The 24,509-nt window shown below is 25.8% G+C and overlaps 1 protein-coding gene across 3 annotated transcripts in view; it reads left to right on the top strand.

Annotated features, from left to right (window-relative positions):
• Positions 1–24,509, top strand: part of LOC122509866 (cyclic nucleotide-gated cation channel alpha-3) — a 400,219-nt gene that overhangs the window by 9,499 nt on the left and 366,211 nt on the right. For all 3 annotated transcript variants that reach the window (XM_043624160.1, XM_043624159.1, XM_043624158.1), the window contains exon 2: positions 1,609–1,751. In XM_043624160.1, coding sequence (XP_043480095.1) covers positions 1,609–1,751 — 143 coding nt within the window. The remainder of the gene's footprint in view (positions 1–1,608; positions 1,752–24,509) is intronic.

The raw sequence follows: 24,509 nt of genomic DNA, 5'->3' as shown, positions 1-24,509 counted from the left end.
AGGAAAATTCGAAATATTTTTTTTTAATTATTTCAGTTCTTTTTTTTAATAATTTTATTTTTATACGCAGTAAATTTAAATTTTTTAAAATAATTGTAATTTTCTAAAATTCTCCTAAAAATAGTTGAATTTTTTAAAGAATTTTATTAATATTTTTCTAAAGAATCGGGGAAAGTTCTGCGCATTCATTTTTAAAAATATTTCTGTTTTTATTTCCTATAGATAATTGAAGATTTATTAAATAATTGAAATTATCTAGAATTTTACAAAAAAATAATTGAATTTTGTAAAAAATTTTAATAGAAATTCTTTAAAGTAATTGAAGATAATTTTACACATTCTTTTTTTTAAATAGTTCAATTCTTTCTTTAATAATTACATTTTATACCCAAGAAATTAAAATTTTTTTAAACAATTGCACTTTTCTAAAATTTTACTAAGAAGAATTTAAGTTTTAGAAGAATTTTATTAATATTCTTTAAAAAAAATCAAGGAAAGTTTAAAGCATTAATAATTGGAAAATATTTCAGTTCTATTTTCTTTAAAATAATTGAATATTTTTTAAATATTTCCAATTTCTTAAAATTCTAGAAACAATATTGAATTTTATAGAGAATTTTATTAAAATTCTTTAAAATAATTGAGGAAAATTTGACACATTCATATTTTAAAATATTCTATTTTTTCTATTTTTTTCTATTTTTATTAAACATTATTGAAGATTTATTAAATAATTGAAATTTTATATAGAAATTAATTGGATTTTTTATAGAATTTTATTGAAATTTTTTAAAGTAGTCGAGAGGAAATTTGACACATTAATTTTTTTTAATGTTTCAGTTCTACACTGAAAAAAATTGAATTGATTCAAATAACCGATTAATTGACTATTTTCAATTAAATATTTATTTAAATCAAATAATATTTATTGGAGTCAATTAAATGATATTTCAACCAATAATTTTGAAGCAAATACCATTTAATTGACTCTAATAAATATTATTTGATTCAATTAAATATTTTAATAATAGTCAATTAATCGGTTATTTGAATCAAATAATTTTTTTCAGTGTATTGTTTGAAAGAATTGAATTTTTATAAACAAATATTCAAATTTTTTGAAATAATTAAATTTTTCTAAAATTCTAATAAAAATAATTGATGAATTCAAATTTTTAAATGTAAATCGAGGGATGAGAATGGTCATATTAATTTTTTTTAATATTTAAGTTTTTTTAAATATTGAATTTTTATAAATAAACGGTCCTTGAATTTGTTCTTAGGGATTAGGGAAATAGTCGAAACTTTGACTGAAAATCAGCAAAAAGTCAGGGTTGTGACTAAATTTTGTTTTTTTAGTCACAACCCTGTTTAAGTATTTAAACAGTTGAGACTTTAAATATTTTTTCAAATAATTGAAACCTTATAAATGTTTAATGTATTCAAATTGTAAAGGAAAAAAAAATGCAGTAATTTTTAAAAATGTAAAAAATAATATCGAGGTAATGAAGTGTCTAGAGACTTGTGTGAAAGAGAAGGAAAAAAAATTGATTACAATTTACTGCTTTGTAGCGCTGAGCATTAATTGGTGTTAATTTGAAAATTTAGGGGAAACGAGGGGCTCACAACGCCAACCACACCGTGTCACTGCAGCGGCCTCAATAAATACGGAAGTGGACAAACCCTCTACAGCATTGCCGGTTCAGTTCCGCCAGCGCCAGCGGCTCCCATTCACCGAGTTGCTCCTGGGGGTAAGTCTTTTTCTCCATATTGTATATCTATATACGTCTATATAACTGGAAGCAAGACACATCGTTTTGGCATCCACAACTCGGCATGAAAACAGTGAAAACGAATATAAATTACCGAGTCCTTTATATAAAGGCGAGGCGAGGCGCCTTCCTTGTTGCGCCTGAGCAAGTACCTTATACATTCGAGAGTTATGTGTTTGCCAGCCACAGTGCGCCGCGCCGCACATTTTCATGGTACACTGACAGGGTTTTGTCCCTCTAATGTTAACTTTCAAAGTTAGGAGAGCACCTTACTCTAGTCACCTCATCTACCGTCTTCAGATTATATAGTCAATATTTACCCTTTCTGTTGGAAACTATATGGTTTACCGTCAGTCTCGACAACTTGTCGAAGGTTCGGATTTTGATTCTTAGACGTATTTTCCTATTTTCAAATTTCAGACTTCGGATTCTATGCTTCATAGTTTATATATCGACTATCAAAAGTCTCATGTTATTTTTGTCTCAAAATAGTGAAATTGGATTTTGTTTTACTTTTTTTGACATGGTTTCATTTATTTTTTATTTATTTATATAATAAAGTAGAAAAAGTTGAATTTAGTTAGCCAATAACTAGTATATGCAGGAAATTTCAGTGTTGAATAAGAAAGAGAATGTAATAAGAATCCAGTTTGGTCAGACACTTGTGTATTTTTATTAAAACATAACTAAGGCAGACAAAAGTTTCCAAAATAGGAAAGTTCTATTTAGGCGGACAAAAATTATATGCTGCAAATTTCAGTGCTTTATTATCTGAGTAGTTCTACAAACGAAGAAAGAAAATGGAGAAAATTTTGGTACACAATTTTTTTTTCCTTTAAGGTTTTAAAAAGTAGGTTAAATTCAAGTTAATAGTATTATCAAAGTTACCTAAAAGTGTTCCAGTCAAAAATTACAAATTGTAAATTTTACAGCTATTTATAAACAATTCAACCACGAAACCCAGGTTATGAAAAGAAAATTAACAATAGCTCACAAAATAATGTATATATTTCGATATCCTCTGTTACTCGGGGGATTTCCAAAATTCAAAATGGCGGATCCAATATGGCTGACGAATTTTTAAAAATTGCGTGCAATTTACACGAAACTTGTTACTCCGGGGTTTTCGAGGTCGCTGATTACGAACCCGATGTCAGATTATCTAAATTCAAAATGTCGGATCAAATATGGCGACCATTTTTTCAAAAGTTGACAGATTTGTGTAAAAATATTTATTTGGGAGTTCTTAAAGTTATGAAATTCGAATTTAATTTAAAATTGTGAATTGTAAACTATATTGTTTTTATTTTTTCAATTACTGATCCATACGCTACATTGCAATAAAACATACGCTACATTGATGATTAGTTATAAATTTTACAAACCATTTTGCATTTTTGAAGTCTGACATCACAGTTTTATTTATTTTTAAAATTTTGGTTGTCATATATTGACGACATCGATTTATAATTTTGACATCAAATTTGGATTTAGTGACCCCAAAAGCGTTCGAGAGTGAACATTTTTGACAAATACGACAATATATACAATCGTATCAATCTTAAAATTATCCGCCATATTAGATCCGCCATTTTAAAATTTAAAATCTCACATCATATTCGTAATGAGCGACCCCGACAACCCCCGAGTTTCAAGCAAATCTGGTAAATTAAAAAATTTTTTAGACGCCATTTTACGTACGCCATTTTGAATTTTCTAAATCTGACTTTAAATTTATGAGCCATGGACTGTCAAGAAGTAAAAAACTAACATCGAATTCGCAATCAGTGACGCTGAGAATCCCCGAAAATTCTTGAAAAAATTTCAATTATTTTCAAAAATTTTCCTCAATTCAATGATTTTTCAATATCTATTATATTATTATTTTCATAAATAATAAAACTCATCGCAAAAAGCCAATTATTTTCAAAAGTAATAAAATTCTTCGCCAAAATCCAATTATGTTAAAAAATTTTAAAAAATTCTTCTCCAAAATTCAATTATTTTAAAAAAATTTTCTCAATTTCGTCTATGCTTTCATGTTTTATAATAATATTCTTATAAGTTATTGAATTTCTAAAGGTTTGAATTTGAAATTTTCAAAAATCTTAATTCCTATGGAAAAATAATAATGATTAAATATTTATTCAAAAAAGAAGTTATTGATTTTTTAGAATAATTTTACAATTAAAGAAATTCGTAAATAAATATAATAGAACATTTTTTTGAAGTAGTAAGAATCCAGTTTAGTCAGATACTTGGCTATTTCCATGAAAACATATGACTTAGTCGTAGGTACAAAAAAGGATTTAGGTAGAACAGTACCTAACGAATTAATGCTTTATTAGAAATTTGTCGAAAGTCATGAGGCGATTTTTGTCGATTGTAGTATTAGTAGTACAAGTCTGTTGTAACCAGACACAGCTGGAATGTCATGGGTACAAAGTTTATAAATTTTTTAAAATAAATCTTAATAAACGCATTATTGCAGTAGTAGTAGTAATAGTAGTAGTAGTAAAAGTCAATTCAGTAGTAGAGATCGGTTTTAGTTTCACATTTTTAAATCGTTTATTTTTTATGGAAAGTTGTTGACAGTCAGGAGACAATTTTTGTCGAATGTATTGTTAGTAGTGTAAACCATCGATAGTCAGACAAGACTCAGAACTCAGTAGTAGAGGTCGGTTTTAGTCAGACGCTACTTTTAATCGATTATTTTTTATATAGATTTGTTGAAAGTTAAGAGATAATTTTTTTCGAATGTAATGTCAGTAGTGCAAGTCAGTTACACTCAGACAAGACAATTTAATTTTTATTTTATTGTCAATGGGTAAAGACATGCGCTTAAAACTTATGTAATTGTAGAAAAAAATATAAAAAATAAATAAATACAAGAATAAATAGAAAAATAAATACATTCCCCCTTTTGAAATTTCAGTTCTATATTTGTCATCCGGTGTTCACAGTAGTGAATATCGAAAAAATTTGGTGAGGTGTTATGATTGTATTCTACATTTAAATTGTGAGACTTGTGTTACTATAAATGAAATTGCGCGAGGACATGTATTTATAGAATGTTTCAATTTTAATTTGAACAAAATTTTCAATGGCTCGATTTAAAAATAAAATAATTCGAACAAGAGAGGCTAAATTAAAAGCGTACTTTATTTGACAATCAGGTGAACATTTAAAGACTTTGGTTTCATCCTGATCGACATGAAACTGGAAACAAAACTAATTAGTTTTGTATATTGAGTTTCATGTTTATTGGAATGAATCAAATAGTGTCTCTGTTCATTGTTTTAGATGATTTCTTTGTTGAAATATTTCTCACTTTTGATTTATTTTGATGGTCATCACATAGTAGGTTTAAAATTTTTTGCTTTTAAATTTTTCTAAAAACAACGAATTTTCAACTTCTACAGTTGTAGACATGACCGCAATTAAAAGAAAGAAAAGAAAATAATGAGAAGAGAAAGTAGTAAAAGTCTATTTTAGTCAGCCATGAGTTTAAAGTTTATAAACTTATTTAAATAAACTTTAATAAACGCATTATCAGTAGTAGAAGTCTACTTTAGTCAGCCATCGGTTGAAAATGAAAACAAAACAAATTAACAGTAGTTAATTATAAAATACATTTCCATAAAATTTTCTGGAGGTTAAATAAGTAGTACAACTTAATTTTAGTCGGACAATAGTTAAATTTATGTTATCAGATTATTTTATTGTAGTTTTAAAAGAAAGTTGTGTTTAGGGATAAGTTTCCGACTTCTTGTAGACTGTGGTCTCAGTAGTAGAGTTTCGTTTTAGTCAGATATTTAAATTTTTTTTTTAAATTTAACAGTTTTAAAATTTAAATATTGAAATTTTTTGTTTAATATGCTATCAAGATTTATTTTTTAAATTTAAAAAATTAAATTAGAATTTTTTAAATAAAAATTAGAAAATTAAAATTTAAGACACAAATTAAATGCGTGTTTTTCTTAAATTCAGAATTTGATTTTTAAATTTAATTATAGTAAATTATTCAGTTTTTTCTGAAAATAAGATTCTTTATTTTTTGTGTGAAATTGTCATTTAGACGAAATAAATTTTTAAAGCAATACTTGTTTAATTGTCATTTCGCGGTTACATCTGGTTTCGGTCAATTAAAAATTCGACTGATGATAATTAGCTTCGGACAATTTGCTTCAGTAACAATTCGCTTAAAATAACAAATGCAGTTACAATGAAAATTCAAATGATTTCGGTCGTATAATAAATTAATAATTAACTTTAGTGGAAATTTGACCAAATTAAATAAAAATCGATTTTAAATTAGAATTCATTTGCATGACACTATATAGTAAAAAAAATAGATTCTAAATTTTATTCATAAATAAAAAATTGTAGGTAAATAGTAAAAAATTGATTCTGCGTTTTATTTATTAAAAAATATTTCGAAATTTAATTTTTTTCTCAATATCTAGTATTTTAAAAAAAAATTTCACAAGAGAATTCAATTATTAAAAAAAATTTTTATTACATTCTTTGCAAACATTCAATTATTTTTATAAATAATAAAATTTTCAGAGATCAGAGGAATTAAATTTTTTAAAAAATTAATTAAGTTTTTCTCAAGAATTTAATTATTTTTATAAAAAATAAAATTCTTCTCAGGAAGAATATTCAATATTCAATTATTTTGAAACATTTTAATAAAATTCGTGGCAAAAATTCAATTATTTTCATAATTTGTTGAAACTCATCGCAGGATTTCAATTATTTTTAATACAATTTTAACCCCTTGGCTGTCAACGAGATTTCCACTGTTTGGGCCAAAAGTGTGTTGAAATAATTTTTAATGGATTTTTATGAAACTTGGTACCTTAAGGTTTCTGCGGTCACTGATTACGAATCTGACATTAGTTTTCCAAAATTCAAAATGGCGGATTCAATATGGCGGACAACGAAATAAAAAATTGATCAGATTGGCTTGAAACTGAATACTTCAGGATTTTCAGGGTCGCTGATTACAAATCTGAAATTAGTTTTTCAAAATTCAAAATATCTGCTTCAATATGGCGGAAAATTTTTTTTTAATTTATTGAATTTGTTTGAAACTGGTTAATCTGATATCAGTATGATGATTTTTGGTGAAATCAAATTTCGATAAATACCCTGAAAAAATAATGACAGATTCGTAATCAGCGATCCTAAAAACCCCCGAGTATTCAGTTTCAAGCCAATCTGATCAATTTTTTATTTCGTTGTCCGCCATATTGGATCCGCCATTTTGAATTTTGGAAAACTTATGTTAGATTCGTAATCAGCGAGCCTTAAAACCCCCGAGTAACAAGTTTCAAGCAAATTCGACGAATTTTGAAAAAATTTCCGCCATCTTGGATCCGCCATTTTGAATTTCGAAAAACTGATGTCAGATTCGTAATCAACGACCCGAAAAACCCCCGAGTACTACGTTTCAAGTCAATCTGATCAATTTTTTATTTTGTTGTCCGCCATATTGGATCCGCCATTTTGAATATTGGAAAACGCATGTCATATTCGTAATCAGCGGCCTCGAAAACCCCCGAGTAACCGGTTTCAGGAACATTTAAGAAGTTTTTAATCACCTTTTTTAAGTTGCGCATGTATGCGTCATGAACCACTTTTGGGCAGTTTAGTTTTGCGCATATATGCGTCAGCGACAGTCAACGGGCAGGGCCGTAACGACGTAGGTGCAGGCGGTGCGGTGCACCGGGGCCCCCAGCTGCCAGGGGCCCCCGATGCCAAATAAAGTCTTTATAGAATCGACATGAAAAATTGATTTTTTAGTTTTACAATTTTGCTAAAAATAAAATAAAGAATCCAAGCAACTTTTGTCAATGTAAAAGCGCAAACACAACTCTACTGCCTGTCTTTCTGCGGGCAGCTAGCACAAGGGACGCGCATAAGAGTAAGCGAGATAAAAAATTCAAATTTTTCTCATCGCTCTCTCATGTGTGCACTTTGTCCCATCCACTTGCAAGCAGGCAACGAGCTGTGTTTTCGCCTTAATACAATTCCAGTCATATTTTGCGTAAGCGCAAACATATATATGCTTTGGTATCCACTCATATTACACTGAGTTAAGTGGATATTAAAAATCTTAATATACTAGATATTAAGAAAAGATGCTAATGCATATCATCTACACTACCGTCCAAAAGTATCAGGATGGCATGTTTTTTCATAGAGTCGAATTTAATCGTCTTGATACTTTTGGACGGTAGTGTTAGATGTTATGGTTTAATATCTCAGATATTCCAATATTTGAGATATTAAATTTGAACATATAAGATGTTTACATATTTGACTGTCACAGATGTTGACCATTAATATCTAGATAATAAAGCTTAATATCCATTTTTCTCTGTGTCATTTTACAACAATTATTGACGATTTTGCCGCTATAAAATCAAGGAAAAAATCGTTTTAGATGTAATAACACAAGATTCAAAGAAGTTTTTCTACACTGGCGATGTTTCTGTGATTCCAGATAATTTGTGATAATTCGATAATTATATTCAACATTAAATAATTGAAGAAAATATATGTAATATTAAAAATGTATCTTATAAAGTATATAAAAAAATCGAAGTAATGATATTTTTTCCGTTAACCTTCACCTTAAGAGGGCTCCCTGGTTTTTTTGCACTGGGGCCCCCAAGACCGTCGGCACAGCCCTGTCAACGGGTTAAATGAATTTCTCAAAAAATGCAATTATTCTTAAAAGAGTTTATTAAAATTCTTCAAAAGAATTCAGTTATTTAAAAAATTTTTTATAAAGTTCTTTAAAAGAATTCAATTTTAAGAAAAATTTAGTTATTCATAAAAATAATTATTTATTTAAATAATTGAATTCTCGTTGAACTTTTGAATAAGAATTGATTTGAAATTGAATTTCAGTTAAAATTTTAGATAATAATTAAAAAGTAGAAGTGTCATTGAGTGCATTTTTATAAAAAATTAAATTTCAATAGATTTAATAAATAGAAATCTTTGATAATTTTAATTGTAGTAAAAGTATAATAATATTTAAATTTTTATTTTAAAATAAAATGATTAAAGTTTTGATTTAATTTTATTTAAAAATTTCAGGATAAAAATGATTAAATTTTGGAAGAATTACAGCTTTAATTTTTTGAAATAATTTCAAAACAGTTTTACATTGAAATCATTTAGAATATTTTTATTTCTATGGAAAAATAAATAGGTATTTAAATATTTATTTTAAAAAAGTTGGTTGAAGTAAAATGTTACATTTTATCTCTATTTGATATCAAAGTTTTCATATTTTCGTTAAAACTTTTCTCTGCTGTAATGATATTGCGAATCTTTAGAGAGACAAAAATAATACAAGTTTTCTTTTTTATTTTTTGGGGAGAGTTTTTAGTTTATATAATGTCGAAAGTGTCGGTATATTGTTGTTGTTGTTGTGTGTATATATAAAATTGTAGAACTAAAAAGATCTGATGTTTAGTTTGCACAATCCCCTAAGGCATGCTTCTCTCGATGCCAGACAACGTTGCTAAATCCCAATGGCTAAACTGAAGTGAGAAGAGTAGAAAGGAGCCTTAAATTGAATCCAGCATCCTAGACGTGTGTGTTGAGCTTTATAGCTTCCAGGTGCACACTGAAAATTACAAAGGTAGCCTTCTACCAAAGAGAAAATTAATCCTTAATAGAAAATGATCATTACAATTATTGCTCAAAGAATTCTCACTCATCTTCTATAGAGCCATAAAATGTTCAAAAGCAAAAAAAAAGGAAATTCTTCTCCTTTTTTCCAAGTAATTGAAAAGTTCTCTTATATATATAGAAAAATCACTTTATCCCGTATTCTTCGACGTTTATTATACTTTGCTTTCTTAAACCCTCGGGAATTACTCACTGTCGTCCTTATATAATTTAGAATCGTTTCTTTCTTTTTTTCTTCTAGAAAAATAATCGTTTAGTACGCTTTAAAATGCGATGGGAGAAAAGTGTTTCCTTAACCTTTATGGGACTGAGGAAAAAAACACCTTCTATGGACGGACGAGGTACCCGGGTACCTATGTTTAATTTGACGATTTCTTATGGATATTATTATTAATTATAGCAACTGAATTACATATTTTATAAACAAATTATGTGTAGTACTATAAAAAATTGTTTTTTGAAATTTTTCATAATTTTTTAATAGAAATTTCAACATCTATTAGCCTGAAATGTACAGAGGTACCCGGGTACCTTGTCCGCCTTTTATGGGTGAAGAAATTTTGTTTATTTTTTCCAAATAAATAAATAAATAAGTTACATTATAAACAATATCAAAACACTTTGTATGGATAGATGTTAGATGCCAAAAAACCTTAGGTTGATACGATTTTCGAAATTATGAATAAAACCAATATGAAAGTGCAGAAGGTACCCGGGTACCTCGTCCGCCTTTTATGGGTGAAGAAACTTTGTTTAATATTTCAGAATAAATAAATAAACAAAGTACATTATAAATAATGTAAAAACACTTTATATGGATAAATTTGAGATGTCAAAAAACCCTGGGTCGCTACGATTTTAAAAAATATGAAAAAAATCAATTTTAAAATGCAAAAGGTACCCGGGTACCTCGTCAGTCCCATAAAGGTTAATTAGTTGTTTTTAAGATAATTTTCGATTGTTTTATGTATGGAGCAAAATTCCTCAACTGCTCAGGTCAAAAAATTAATTTTTTCGAAACTTTGCTAAAATGTTACTATTATCAGTAGAAGTGTAAATATCAATTTTTTTTTAATTTGATAAAATATTTTTTGAGTTATGGAGTTTCAAAATTTTGATTTTTTTGAAAATGTCTTTTTTCGATTTAATATTTGAGGCATTTCATTTCAAAATATAATGCACTGAGAAAAATGATCTATTAAACATAAAACTAATCAAAATTGATTTCAAAATGGATTTCAGTTAAAAATTTAGATTATAATTGAATATTAAAAGCATTACAGCTTGAAATAGAAATAATTTTTGGAAATAATTTAATTTTGAAAAGGTTTCAAATTAAAATATTTTAAAATCTAAATTTTTCATATTTTTAACTAACAATTCTGTGGAATTAATTTTTTTAAGAATTATTCAATTATTTTCATTGAATATTTAATTGAAGAATTTACGAATAATTAAAATTTGTGAAATTGAATATTGTAAAGAAATGGATTTGAAAATTGTCAAAGAACTTTTTCGAAAATTATTAAAAATAATCGATTTAAAGAAGAATTTGAATTAAAATATCTTGAAAATAATAATTGAATTGATAATCAGGGTTGTTGCCACAGGTCAGGGAAATCAGGGAATTCAGGGAAAAGTCAGGGATTTTTATTAAAGTAACTGGAAAAAATTGAATTTTGGAAAAGTTGCAAATGATTGCAGAAATTCAATTATTTTCAAAAGTAATAAAATTCTTCTTAGAAATATAATTATTTTAAAAAAGTTTTAAAAATTCTCGTCAAAATTTGAATTATCTTTAAAAATAACAAAATGCTTCTTCGAATTCCAATTATTTTCAAAAATTTTAATAAAATTCTTGGCAAAATTTCAATTATTTTCAAAAAATTTTCCTCAATCCAATGATTTTCAATATCTACTATTTTAATAAAATTTTTCAAAAAAATGTAATTATTTTTAAAAAAATGTTGATAAAATTCTAAGCAAACATTAAATTATTTTCATAAATAATAAAAATTTCACAGGAATTCAACTATTACAAATTTTTTATAAATTTTTCCGCAATAATTCAGTAATATAATTAATTAATTCATAAATAATAACATTTTTACAAAAATTCAATTATTTTCATGAATAATAAAACTCATCATAGAATTAAAATTATTTTTAATACAATATTGTAAATGAATTCCTCGAAAAATTTAATTATTCTTAAAAATTCTATTAAAATTCCTCGAAAAAATTAAATTTTGTTGATAAAATTCTTTATGATAATTCAATTTTGAGAAACATTCATTTATTTAATAAATTATTTATTTTTGTATTTAAATCATTGAATTCTCGTAGAATTTTTAATAAAAATTGATGTAAAAATTAATATCAGTTAAAATTTTAGATAATAATTGAATGTTAAAAGTATTATAGCGTGAATTTTTAAAAATAATTAATAATTGAATTCTTTCGAAGAATTTTAATAAAATTTTTGAAAATAAATACATTTTTCAAAGAATTTACTTAAAATTTTATTAAAAATAATTGAAATCCTGTGAAGAATTTCATTAATTTATGAAAGTAATTAAATTCTTGCAATGAATTTTTTCAATTTTTTTTTTTAAATAATTGAATTCATGTGAAAAATTTTATTACTTGTAAAAATAATTGATTTCCTGCAACGAATTTTATTACATTTTATTTAAATAATTAAATTCTTTTGAGAATTTTTATTAAAATAGTAAATTTTGAAAATTTTTGAATTTCAGCGAACAATTTCATTATTTGTGAAATGTAATTTAATTCTTGCAAAAAATTTTTGAATATAATTTCATTTTTCGAGAAATTTATTTTAAATTGTATTAAAAATAATTGAAACCCTGTGAAGAATTTTATTGTTTATGAAAATAATTGAATTCTTGTGACAAATTTTATTATAATTTTTGTAAATAATTAATTTTTTTTTTTTTTTGAAAAATTTTATGGAAATTTTATGGAAATCACTCCGAGTCTTCCACTCGGAGTAATTGGTATCTTCATGTTTTATAATAATATTCTTATAAGTTGTTGCATTTTAAAAATGTTTGCATTTGAATGTTTTGAAGAAATTTAATTCCTATGGAAAAATAATAATTAAGTACTTATTTAAAAATTTAGTTATTGGTGTTTGCGAATAATTTTACAATTGAAGGGCTACATAAAATAAGGGGACGATCGCGTGGTTGAAAGGGATAATATCAGTCAGGTAGCAGCGAGCGGCTCAAGGCTTGTCACTCAACTGCTACCCGACTGGTAGTATCCCTTCCAAGCCTCGCGTTCGTCCCCTTATTTTATGTAGCCCTTCAATTTAAGAAATTCTTAAGTAAATGTAATAGAATGTTTTTTTGAGTAGCTAATAATTTTTAAAGTGAATCAGAATATTCTTTAGGGTCAGGGAAGAAGTCAAAATTTTGTCTGGAAATCAGGGAAAAACAAAATTAATTTTTTGTGGTAACCCTGATAATGATTTTATTACTGTGTCATCTTTAATTATTATAAAACAAGAATAAATCGATCGAGATATCTTTATGTTTTATAGTTATGAAAAGTTTAATTTATAGTTTAAGTAAAATGTTCTCTTACTTGACTTGGCTGGTTATATTTTTGTCAGTAATCGGCCCGTAATTTTTCAATTTTGGTCCGTAAAGTCCGTATTTTTAAATACTTTCACAAATCAGGGCTCGAGCCCTGATTAGTTTGCTATATGTTTTGGCTTAGAAAGCCCTTACGAAGCAAATTACAATAGAGAAAATAGCCAGGAAAATTCCAGAGTCTAAAAAGATAATCTACTCAACGTGAAAAATGCCCCGTGTAGAAATGGTGGTCGGGTTCTAGTGGGGACCTCACAAGTTTACCCCATTTGAAAAAGGGCTCCAACTAGAGAAACTGGTGGGGTTCTAGTCGATTTTGTCACGCTCTAGTTGATATGGCCCCGACTAGAAGTTCTAGTTCACTTCTACCGGTTTTAAAAATTATTTTTTTTCAACTTAACCTATTTATAATTGAATTCTCCATTCATATTAACATTATTAATGATTGTTGCACACGAAAAATCTCGTGCCTATGAGGGTTCGAACCTTGGACCTTGGGGACACCAGACGGATACACATACCTCTCGGCCATGATAGGTTGGATGGACTTCCGCTTAAATCACATCCCGTTTGGAAATTCCGCCATTTGTCCCTATTTCTAGTAGGGCTCTCGCTAGATTCTGACTAGAATCTCTAGTCGAGAAAAACTAGTCGGGTTCCAATCAAATTCTAGTTAGATGATTCTTACAAGCATTATTTATTAAAAAATTTTGCATATTATATAATTACTTAATTTTTTAATTATTTTAAACGAAATCTTTTATTTATTAAGTAAATTAAAAAAGAATAAACCATAAATAAATATTAATTATGTGGATATAATTAATTTTTATTAACTAAAAAAATATTTAAATATATTATTTATTATTATTATTATTATTTATTAAAATAATTATAGTAATAAATTAGTAATGTTTAATTTTTCAATAACGTTATAAATATAATTAATTCATAATATTTTGAATTTTAGGGAGTTATTATTCACTCTTATTTAACTCTGCGTTTCTAATGATAATTAATAATAATTAATTATGACATTATTGAAAAATTAAACATTACTAATTGCAATACTTTTTATATTTACTATAATTATTATAATTATATTATTCAATTTATTATTGTAATTATAATATTATAGCATCTTTTTAATTATTATTAAATACTTGCATTAATTGTGAAAAACATTTTAAAGTATAATTGCACATACATATCTTTTTAAAAAAATTATTTTTACGAATAATATTACAATATTTAGGTAATAAAAATTAGTTATACCCACATAATTAATATTTATTTATGTTTTATTATTTTAATTTACATATTAAATAAAAAATTTTTATTTAATAAAATTGTTTTATTGGAATTTTTTGTAAAAATATTCTACAATATTCAAAATTTTGTTTAAAAAATGTTAAAAAATTAAAAAATTAAATAATATGCAAAATTTTTTAATAAATAATGCTAGTAAGTTTTTCTATCTATTAATCTGAATTATTTATATCTATAGAAAGACAATTTATGTATGTCATACTTGTACACTAGTTTGTCTAGTTTGAAATCGATAAGGTCCTAGTGAGTTTTTTCCAGTCTGAATTATCTAACTAGAATTTGATTGGAGCCCGACTAGTTTTTCTAGACTAGAGATTCTAGTCAGAATCCAACTAGGGCCCTACTAGAGATAGGGACAAATGGGGAAATTTCTACACGGGTGCTACAAATAAATAATAGAAAATACACTTGAAAATAGTGAAACATGATGAAAATGCAATTATTTACATGTTTGTTAATGACAAAAAATTCATTAGCGCTTTTCTTCTGGTTTGTAATATAAAACAGTGCGAGAGCTCGTTTCTCAGTCGCCATAGTTGAAACTTTAAACCCGACATGTGTTTAAATTAGAATTGCAGTTTTTTTCAGATGCAATTAATGTACTCAACGTGATGCCTCTCTACTTGTACTTGTAAAAATTTGATATTCACTCTGTTGGAATTTTTTGTTTCTTTTTTATCATAACGATGAGAAACTGTTTTAATTATAAATATAAAAATAATGCTGAAACTGAGTAGAAAAAATTTGCCACGACAATTTTGAAGTGAATAGAAATAGAAAAAGTATAAAGAATATTTGTACCAATCTAGGGGGAAAATTGGGGTTTAATTGAGCCTCCCAATTCAAGAACTCGCCCGACGCTCGGATGAACACTCTAACGCCAGTCAAACGTTAAGAAAAGTCACAAAAATTAAAATTTGAAATTTTGATTTTTTAGAAGCACTACTTTGTAGGAAATTGAATAGCGCATCTTTTTTTCCTTTGAATTTTTTTCGTAGGATGAATATTGTCGGAAATAATGACGAAAAATGGTAAAATTTTGTTTTTCAAATTTCATTGCTTTTTAAAACATAAATCATCGTATCTTCGACAATTATTGTCGAATTGACTTCAAATTTGGTATGCAAGTCTATTTGGGTTCTGGGAAGACGATAAAATGATCAGAATGTAAAAATTTCCTAATTGTTCACTAATTTGTTAATGTAAATAAAGGCTTGTCAATTTTAGGTTAACTTACCTTCGTCGACAAAAAGTCTGCGGTGAACTTTCGAATTGAAAAAACTTCCAGTGAGACATTTGTTTATTAGTATATAAGGAAGTTTTTTGGAAAATATTAGATTGATTTAGTAAAAAATGTGGAAAATATTAAGGTTTAAAGGCAGCGCGGAGAGCGCGACATCGAGTCGCGGCGTGCAAATATCACTAAACACCAACTTTATAGGACGTCAGTTGTTGAATTTGTTCTTATTACCTCGGTTATTACTCAGTACTTTAAAAAAAGCATTAAATTTCTTTGACATTTAGGAAAATAATTAAACTTTGGAAAAGAATTTTGTTATTTATAAAGATAATCGGGATTTTTACAAATTTTTTTTTCAAATTTTGTACATAGTTGAATTTTATAAGAAGAATTTTATTATTTTTTTTTTTTGAAAATAGTTGAATTTCTGCAATTATTTGTAATTTCTCCAAAATTGAATTTTTTTAGTGTTTTCAACAAAAATTTAAATTAGAAAGTTTTCAAATTCTATTATTTTTAAAATTGCTAATTTTATTTATAAAATGTAGTAAAAAGTTAGCCGCGCGAATTATTGCTAGTTCTTTATTATTTATAGAATTTTTATGTTTGTTATAATGTTAAACATAGCGTTATAATTATATCCCAATAATTTATTTAATGCTTTTTTTAAAGTACTGAGTAATAACCGAGGTAATAAGAACAAATTCAACAACTGACGTCCTATAAAGTTGGTGTTTAGTGATATTTGCACGCCGCGACTCGATGTCGCACTCTCCGCGCTTCGTTTAAAACTAAATATTTTCCACATTTTTTACTAAATCAATCTAATATTTTCCAAAAAACTTCCTTATATACTAATAAACAAATGTCTCACTGGAAGTTTTTTCAATTCGAAAGTTCACCGCAGACTTTTTGTCGACGAAGGTAAGTTAACCTAAAATTGACAAGCCTTTATTTACATTAACAAATTAGTGAACAAGTAGGAAATTTTTACATTCTGATCATTTTATCGTCTTCCCAGAACCCAAATAGACTTGCATACCAAATTTGAAGTCAATTCGACAATAATTGTCGAAGATACGATGATTTATGTTTTAAAAAGCAATGAAATTTGAAAAACAAAATTTTACCATTTTTCGTCATTATTTCCGACAATATTCATCCTACGAAAAAAATTCAAAGGAAAAAAAGATGCGCTATTCAATTTCCTACAAGGTAGTGCTTCTAAAAAATCAAAATTTCAAATTTTAATTTTTGGGACTTTTCTTAACGTTTGACTGGCGTTAGAGTGTTCATCCGAGCGTCGGGCGAGTTCTTGAATTGGGAGGCTCAATTGTACTATTCCTAGAGGGAATTTAAAAAAGTATCTATAGTGCTTTTAAAGATTGGAGGAAAGAGGGGTTAACATGCTTTGAAACAAGTCAATGAAAAAAAAACTTATATGTCACCGTTCACTCTCAAGGGTCTACTTCGAATGGTAAGAGATCTCGTTTTTTTGTTGCCATTCTCCGCTTTGGGGAAATATATCAACTTTAAAAATAGTCCCGCATCCACAGCTTCCGACATATAAAAGGTACAAAGCGCTATTTCGATGATAAGATTCGGCTTGTAATCTACGGCATGTGAAAGAAAAATAACGCTTCGGTTGTTCCGCATAAAAATTACATAACAAACACTAATAGACATTGCGATATTTATAGCTCTCTAAATCTATAATTATGATTATTAGTCAAATTATAGTCAAATTAAAAAAAAAGTCAAATTAGTCAAATTAGTAAAAAGAAAATTAGTCAAATTAGTCAAAATTAGTCAAATTAGTCAAATTAGTCAAATAGTCAAAATTAGTCAAATCAGTCAAAACAGTCAAATTAGTCAAAATAGTCAAATTAGTCAAATTAGTCAAAAATAGTCAAAATTAGTCAAATTAGTCAAATTAGTAAAAAAAAAATTAGTCAAATTAGTCAAAATTAGTCAAAACAGTCAAATTAGTCAAATTCTACTATCGAATAGTAAAATTTCACTAACAGTTAGCGCAAGGTTCATTATTAACAAAATTTTTCACTAGAATTCAATTATTTTCAAAAATTTTAATAAAATTCTTCGCAGAAATTCAATTATTTTCAATACAATTTTAATGAAATTTGTTGATAAGATTTACTTATTATTGAAGATTGTATAATAAAATTCTTCGAAAGAATTCAAATATTTTCCAAAATTCTTATAAAATTCTTGACAAGAATTTAATTGTCTTCGTAAATAATAAAATTTTTCTGAGAAAATCAATAATTTTTAAAATTTAATTACTTTAAAAACCTTTAATGACATTCTTGGCAGGAAATAATTATCTTTAAAAGTAGAAAAATTTTTCTAAAAATTCAATTATTATCCAAAAATTTTAAAAAATTTTTCACAAGGATTCAATTATTATCTTCATAAATAATAACATTATTTTGTTCTTCAACTAATATTTTTCTCTGAATCAATTTTTTTAATAATTGAATATTAATAAATTTAACTTATTTCGAAAGAAGCGTAATAAAAATTTTTCAAAAAAAACTAGACTACAGAATTGTTTATTAATTATTTCCAATAATAAATTCATATTTTCTATAATTTCGAATTTACCTTTTGACGTTCAGTTATTTTCAAAAATTTAATAATTATGTATTTAGAAATAAAAATTCTTTGCACAAATCCAATTATTTTCAAAAATGTTAATAAAATTATTCACAGGAATTGAACTGTTTTCAAAAATTTTAATAAAATCCTTCGCCAGATTTTACAATAAAATCAGCAATTTTTAAAATAATAGAATTTAAAAATTTGTAATTCAAATTTTTGTCGAAAACACTAAAAAAAATCCAATTTTAGAAAAATTACAAATAATTGCAGAAATTCAATTATTTTCAAAAGTGATAAAATTCTTCTCATAAAATCCAAAATTTTCATGAAAATCCCAATTATCTTTATAAATAGCAAAATTCTTCCCCAAAGTTCAATTTTTTTCAAATCAATTTCAAACTCCCAAAAAAAAATTCAATTATTAAAAAAAATGTTAATAAATAGTACGCAAACATTTAATTATTTTCATAAATAATAAAAATTTCATAGGAATTCAATTATTTACAAATTTTTTATAAATTCCTTCGCAATAATTCAATGATTTTTATAAATAATAAATTTTTTTTTTAAGAAATTCAATTATTTTCATAAAAAATAATTAAAAATTGTAGAAAATAACAATTGATTTGAAATGATGAAAATAATTTTGAAAAAGTTTCTTATAATATTAAACAATGATTTTATCACTCGAAAATCTTTAATTATTATAAAACATGAAGAAATCGATCACTCCGAGTCTTCGACACGGAGCAATCACTATCTTCATGTTTTATAAAAATATGCTTATAAGTTATTGAATTTAAAAAGATTTGAATTTGAAATTTGAAATTAAATTCTTAATTCCTATGAAAAAATAATATTAATTAAATATTTATTAAAAAAAAAGTTATTGATGTTTTCGAATAATTTTACAATTGAGCGATTCCATGTCAAGTGATCAAGGTGGAAAAAAATTTGTCTTCAATCGTGCCTAAACTTGGGGCTTTTGTAGTACTAGTGGATAGTGATTTTTGGTGAAAATATTTTTTTGCCTAGTCCAATATTTTCCGAGGGGGAGAGGGTGAAAGTTTTGGGTTTTTCGGTACAATGCTTATTTTGATAATTTTTACTCTTAAACAATTAAACATAAAAATTTGTCCGAGTACAGTTTCGAAAGGTTTTTTCATGCTCTTTCGATTGGAAACAAGCATTTTGAAAAAAAAATTTTTTTGACCAAAAAAAATCAAAATTAAAAATATATTTTAATTTTTTGGGGGGAAGAATACGATTTTTTTTTTTTTTAAACGTAAGCTGAGGTTTTTTCCTAAAAGGACATATATATGCAAAAGTGGGACTAGAATGTTTAAACATTGAAAAAAAGAGATTTCTACCAAACGGAGCCTAAAACCGGGGTTTGAGCATTCCGGTCAGTAGAAATCTCTTTTTTTTCAATGTTTAAACATGCTAGTCCCACTTTTGCATATATATGTCCTTTAAGGAAAAAACCTCAGCTTTCGTTTAAAAAAAAAAAAATCGTATCCTTCCCCCCAAAAAATTAAAATTTATTTTTAATTTTGATTTTTTTAGGTCAAAAAAATTTTTTTTTTCAAAATGCAGCGTAAGACCCCTTGATCACTTGACGTGGAATCGCTCAATTAAAGAAATTCGTAAATAAATGTAACAGAACATTTTTTTGAGTAAAATTTTATCCTTTATTTTCTAAAAATTGAAAAAGTTTCATTTTCATTTTCAATTAAAATTTGTAATTGACAAATAGAATAGAATATGTAATGTTTCTTTTTCAAAAGAAAATAATGAGTTTGTGAACAATATTGTTATTGAGAAATATAAATTATGCATAAAATGGGTATATTTCCTATTTCTTAATTATAATTTGTTAACTGTTAACAATTTTCTCATATTTTTTATAAATAAAAAGGAGAAAAATTTGCATGATTTAGATCAGTCAAACGAAATTTGTTATAGAAAAAAGCTTATAATAAACAAAATTTTTTTGTCAATCATAATTTTAAAAAAAATTTCTAATTTGTAATATTATTTTATTATAAATCATGAAAAAATACTTGTATTTTTTCGATTTGTTAAACAATATTTTTTAAAGGAAAAAAAAAACAAACAAAAGTATACACAATAACTAACTTCAAAGTGTGGACAGACAGAATGAAAGAATTCAATATACGAAGATTATTACAGTTAATTCGTCGAAAAATTCCAAGGAAGTACCCCATAGAAATTCCATGGAAATTCTGCAAGTTTTTTATTTTAATATTATTTTAACATGTCTATTATGATTAGAGTCTAATAATAAGCTTTGTTGCAATTTTAGACGTGGGAACCAGTGACGTTTTTCAAGACACAAATTTTTTTTGAATCGAAAGTTAATTCCAAAAAAGTTCTGAGTACATTCGTGTTTCGGAAAAACTCTACTTTAATAAAAAAGCTCCAATTTGATAAAGAAAAAGACCAAATTTGTTAATTGCCTCCATAAATTGTTCAAAAACATTGCCAAGACCAGCAAATTTTTTCTGAATCGGAAATATATTCTAAAGAAGTTCTGAGTACCTCCGTGTTTCGGAAAAAGCTCTGCTTTAATAAAAAAATTCCAATTTGATAAAAAAAATCCCAAATTTGATATTCGACTCCAAAAATTTGTGTTTCGGCTTATTATATTAGACTCTAATCATAATAGAAATGTTAAAATATTATTAAAATGTAATCATGAAGAATTTCCATGGAATCTTGACTAAAATTCCATGGAAAATAAAATTTAAATTTAAAAAAATTTTTTTTTTTAAATTTTTTTTTTTTTTTTAAATTTCTAAATTTCCATGGAATTTCCAGGGGGTAATTCCACTGAATTTTTCGACGTGGGTTCTTTCAAATAAATTATTTTCACTTTAAAAATAAAAATCTATTAAAGGGAAAATAAAAATGAGAAAAAAATTTGATCAACATGAAAATAAGAGTCAAATGAAAAATAAAAATGAAAGTGAAAATACAAATAAAAATAAAAATTTGTCAAAGTAATTGTGAAAATAAATGCATACAGTAGAAATGAAATTACATAATTATAAAGAACCCTGTAGAAAATATTTGACTAGATGATAATAATAAATTAATAGACAAATAAAAATTAGTTTCTAATTTCTAAATAATTTATTATTCTAGTCGATAATTATATTCTTTTTAAATTTATCTTCTATATTTTCATTAGTCCCTGAATTTATTGACATTGTAGTTTGAGAAAAATTGATTGAACTGGAATTCAATTAAAAAGATGTGGATTTAAATTAGCCTACTTTAGATGAAGTTTGCAAAAGGGGGAAATTGCGAATTCAGTGAGTTTGTGGTCAGTAAAAAGTGAAGAGTTATGTAACTTTCACGAGGTTTATTTCACTTTGTAAGAATAGAAGGCATTTTCAGAATTGCACTCTCTACAATGTTAACTATTATATATACTCCGTGAATGAACTGTGCGACGTTTTCATGAGGGCGTTATTTTTTTTTATTTTTTGTCTTTTTTTATACTGTTTTTCCTTCCGTTTTATATCTTTTCGTTCTTGTCTATTTTTTATCTTTATCGTATTTTTTCTTCCTCTTCTTGTTCCCTAAAAGAAAACGCAATTTTCATGAAGTAAGTCTATCGTGAAACATTGTTCAGCAACTCTATCGTTCCGATCCTTAGGGATGAACGAATTTGATCACGTAGACAGTTTTCTCAGGCTGTAGTCAATTTTCACACAATTTTTTTTATCCTTCTTTCTTTGTTGAAAGTTTTGATAACGAATCGCTCATCTCGCTTCATTCAATTTTCCGCGCTCGATGTAATATTTTAATGTCGCTCGAAATTATATTTTTTTAGACTATTTTGTACTATTTTCTTAGAAAATACAACTTTTTCGACATTCCTTTCACTTATTGCAACAAAGTACCACTTCTTTGGTATAAATATAAAATGCAACTTATTTCGATTTCGATAGTGTGAAAAATAAATCTTTTCCAGGGCAGGGGGTTGATTATGCGATTTCATTTTTACTTTTACTTTTAATTTTATACTTTCAGTTTGACAGATTTTTATTTTCACTGTCATTTTCACTTTCACTTTAACAAATTTTTATTATATTCCATTCTACTTTTATTTTCGTTTTGATATTAAAATTTTATTTTCCTCACTTTCACTTTCGCTTCAATAGATTTTTATTTTCGAAGTGAAAATATTAATCAAAAATGAAAACAAAAAACCATGAAAGAAAAAGCGAAAATCAATGTGACTATAAAAATTTATCAAAGTGAAAGCGAAAATAAAAATGAAAATTCTTTGTTAATAATTTCGGGAAAATTCAAAATTAAAATAAATAACGATTTTATCTCTCTATAAATTAAAGGGGTTACATAGGTCAAAACGACCAGAAAACATAGGTTTTTTTAATAATTTTTTTTTCATAAAATAAATAAAGTTTTTTATTTGAACATCTTCATTTCTTAAAGTACACTATTAAATGAGTAACTTGTAAAATTTTTTTATAAAAATATTAAAAATCAGGCCCGTACCAAGAGATTCTTTGAGGCCCCTTCCAAAAAACGGATTTTTGCGGTGGTCACTATATCTTCTGACTGCTTCATCGAAAATCAAAAAACCAAATATTTTCTGTTAGTGGATGAGTATAGCTCGTGACTGAACGAAGAAATTTTTTTTGTTCATTAGAACCGTTTACTAAACGATTTTGAAAATTGTAATTTTTGAAAAAAGTACTGCTTAACATTTAAATTTAAATTTTTTTAAAACCCCTTTTTTTTGCTTTTGAATTAGTACATTTTATTAATAAATTGTAATTTGTACAAATTTATTAGTAAAATTTACCAATTAAAAAGCAAAAAGTCAGTCACTAATTCAATTTAGTAAATATTTTTACTAATTCAAGATTTGAGAGAACGTTTTAAAAGTTTTAAAACGTTTTGAATGCTTTTTATTTTAAGAATAAAAATAAAAATAAAAATCTGTCAAAATAAAAGTCAAAATGAAAGTCAAAATAAAAATAAAATTACAAAAATGACCCTCAGGGTGTTGATTATTACTATTAATTAAATACTTGCATTTTTGAATAACTTTCTGAAAATTATTCAACTTTTTATTATTTTATGTTTAGTTATTGAAATTTTTGATTATTTCTATAAATTTTTACTATAACTTATCCAATTTGCAATTGGTTTCTAGAATTTTCGACTAAAAATATAAAGTAAGAATAATTTATTTAAAGAAGAGTTTTAATTGAAAATTTTTAAAATTAATTGAAAATTGGAAGAGTTTTAGAAAAAATTATGGGAATAATTAAATTTCAAAAGAATTCTAATTAAAAAATTGAAATTTTGTCAATTATAATGAATTTGATACAATTTCTTGATTTTTTTTTATTTATGTAAATAATTATAATTACATTAAGGAAATCCGGGAAATGTCCCTCTCAAAAAGTGGTTTCCCATGTGTCTTTTTATTTCTAAGTGAGAAGAGATATCGAGCTCAAAACCGAATGTTTAAACAATTTTTTTTAATAAGAAAGATTGGGGAATTGTGGGTCACACTTATTTTAGCTCAATATCTTATACAAAAAATTTTTTTTTTAACCTTTCAAAATTTTCTTGTCAGTAGGAGGTCTAAACTAACATATATCATAGTTAGTTTCCAAAAATTATCACTTATATAAGAGAAATTTCAGTTTTACTAAAGAGTGCAATTTTATGATTTTTAAAAATGTTGGGGAATTGTGGGTCACTGCCTAAATTGAGTTCAAAATCAAAAATGTTATAAATGTTTAATTATTAGTATAAAACTAGAAAAGAAAAAGTAAGAAAATGAAATTAAACGGAATCACAATTAGGCTCCATTAATTACAAATTTTTAAGTGAACAGCTTTATCGCATGAATCGCAATGAATCGAATTTTTTTTGTTAAATTACTATAGCTATGAGTGATTTTAATAATATGTATTTGCATTGTGCTATTAAATCGCCAAAAACAAGCAATAAATATTTCCCTAAAAAAAGTGTCCTACAATTCCCCAAATGCTTCATTTTACATCAAAGTCAAAGTACCAATGCCACACCATAACAAATACTTGTAAAAACAATAAAAACATGAAGGCCTAAAATAAATATTTGTTTGCAATTTTTCAGGTGATTTTTGTTTACGGTTGATACACGGAGAGACCGAGA

This window comes from Leptopilina heterotoma, unplaced genomic scaffold (assembly GCF_015476425.1).
Source record: "Leptopilina heterotoma isolate Lh14 unplaced genomic scaffold, ASM1547642v1 Lhet_63, whole genome shotgun sequence".
Lineage (NCBI taxonomy): Eukaryota > Metazoa > Arthropoda > Insecta > Hymenoptera > Figitidae > Leptopilina > Leptopilina heterotoma.
This window is presented reverse-complemented; position numbering and strand designations above follow the sequence as displayed.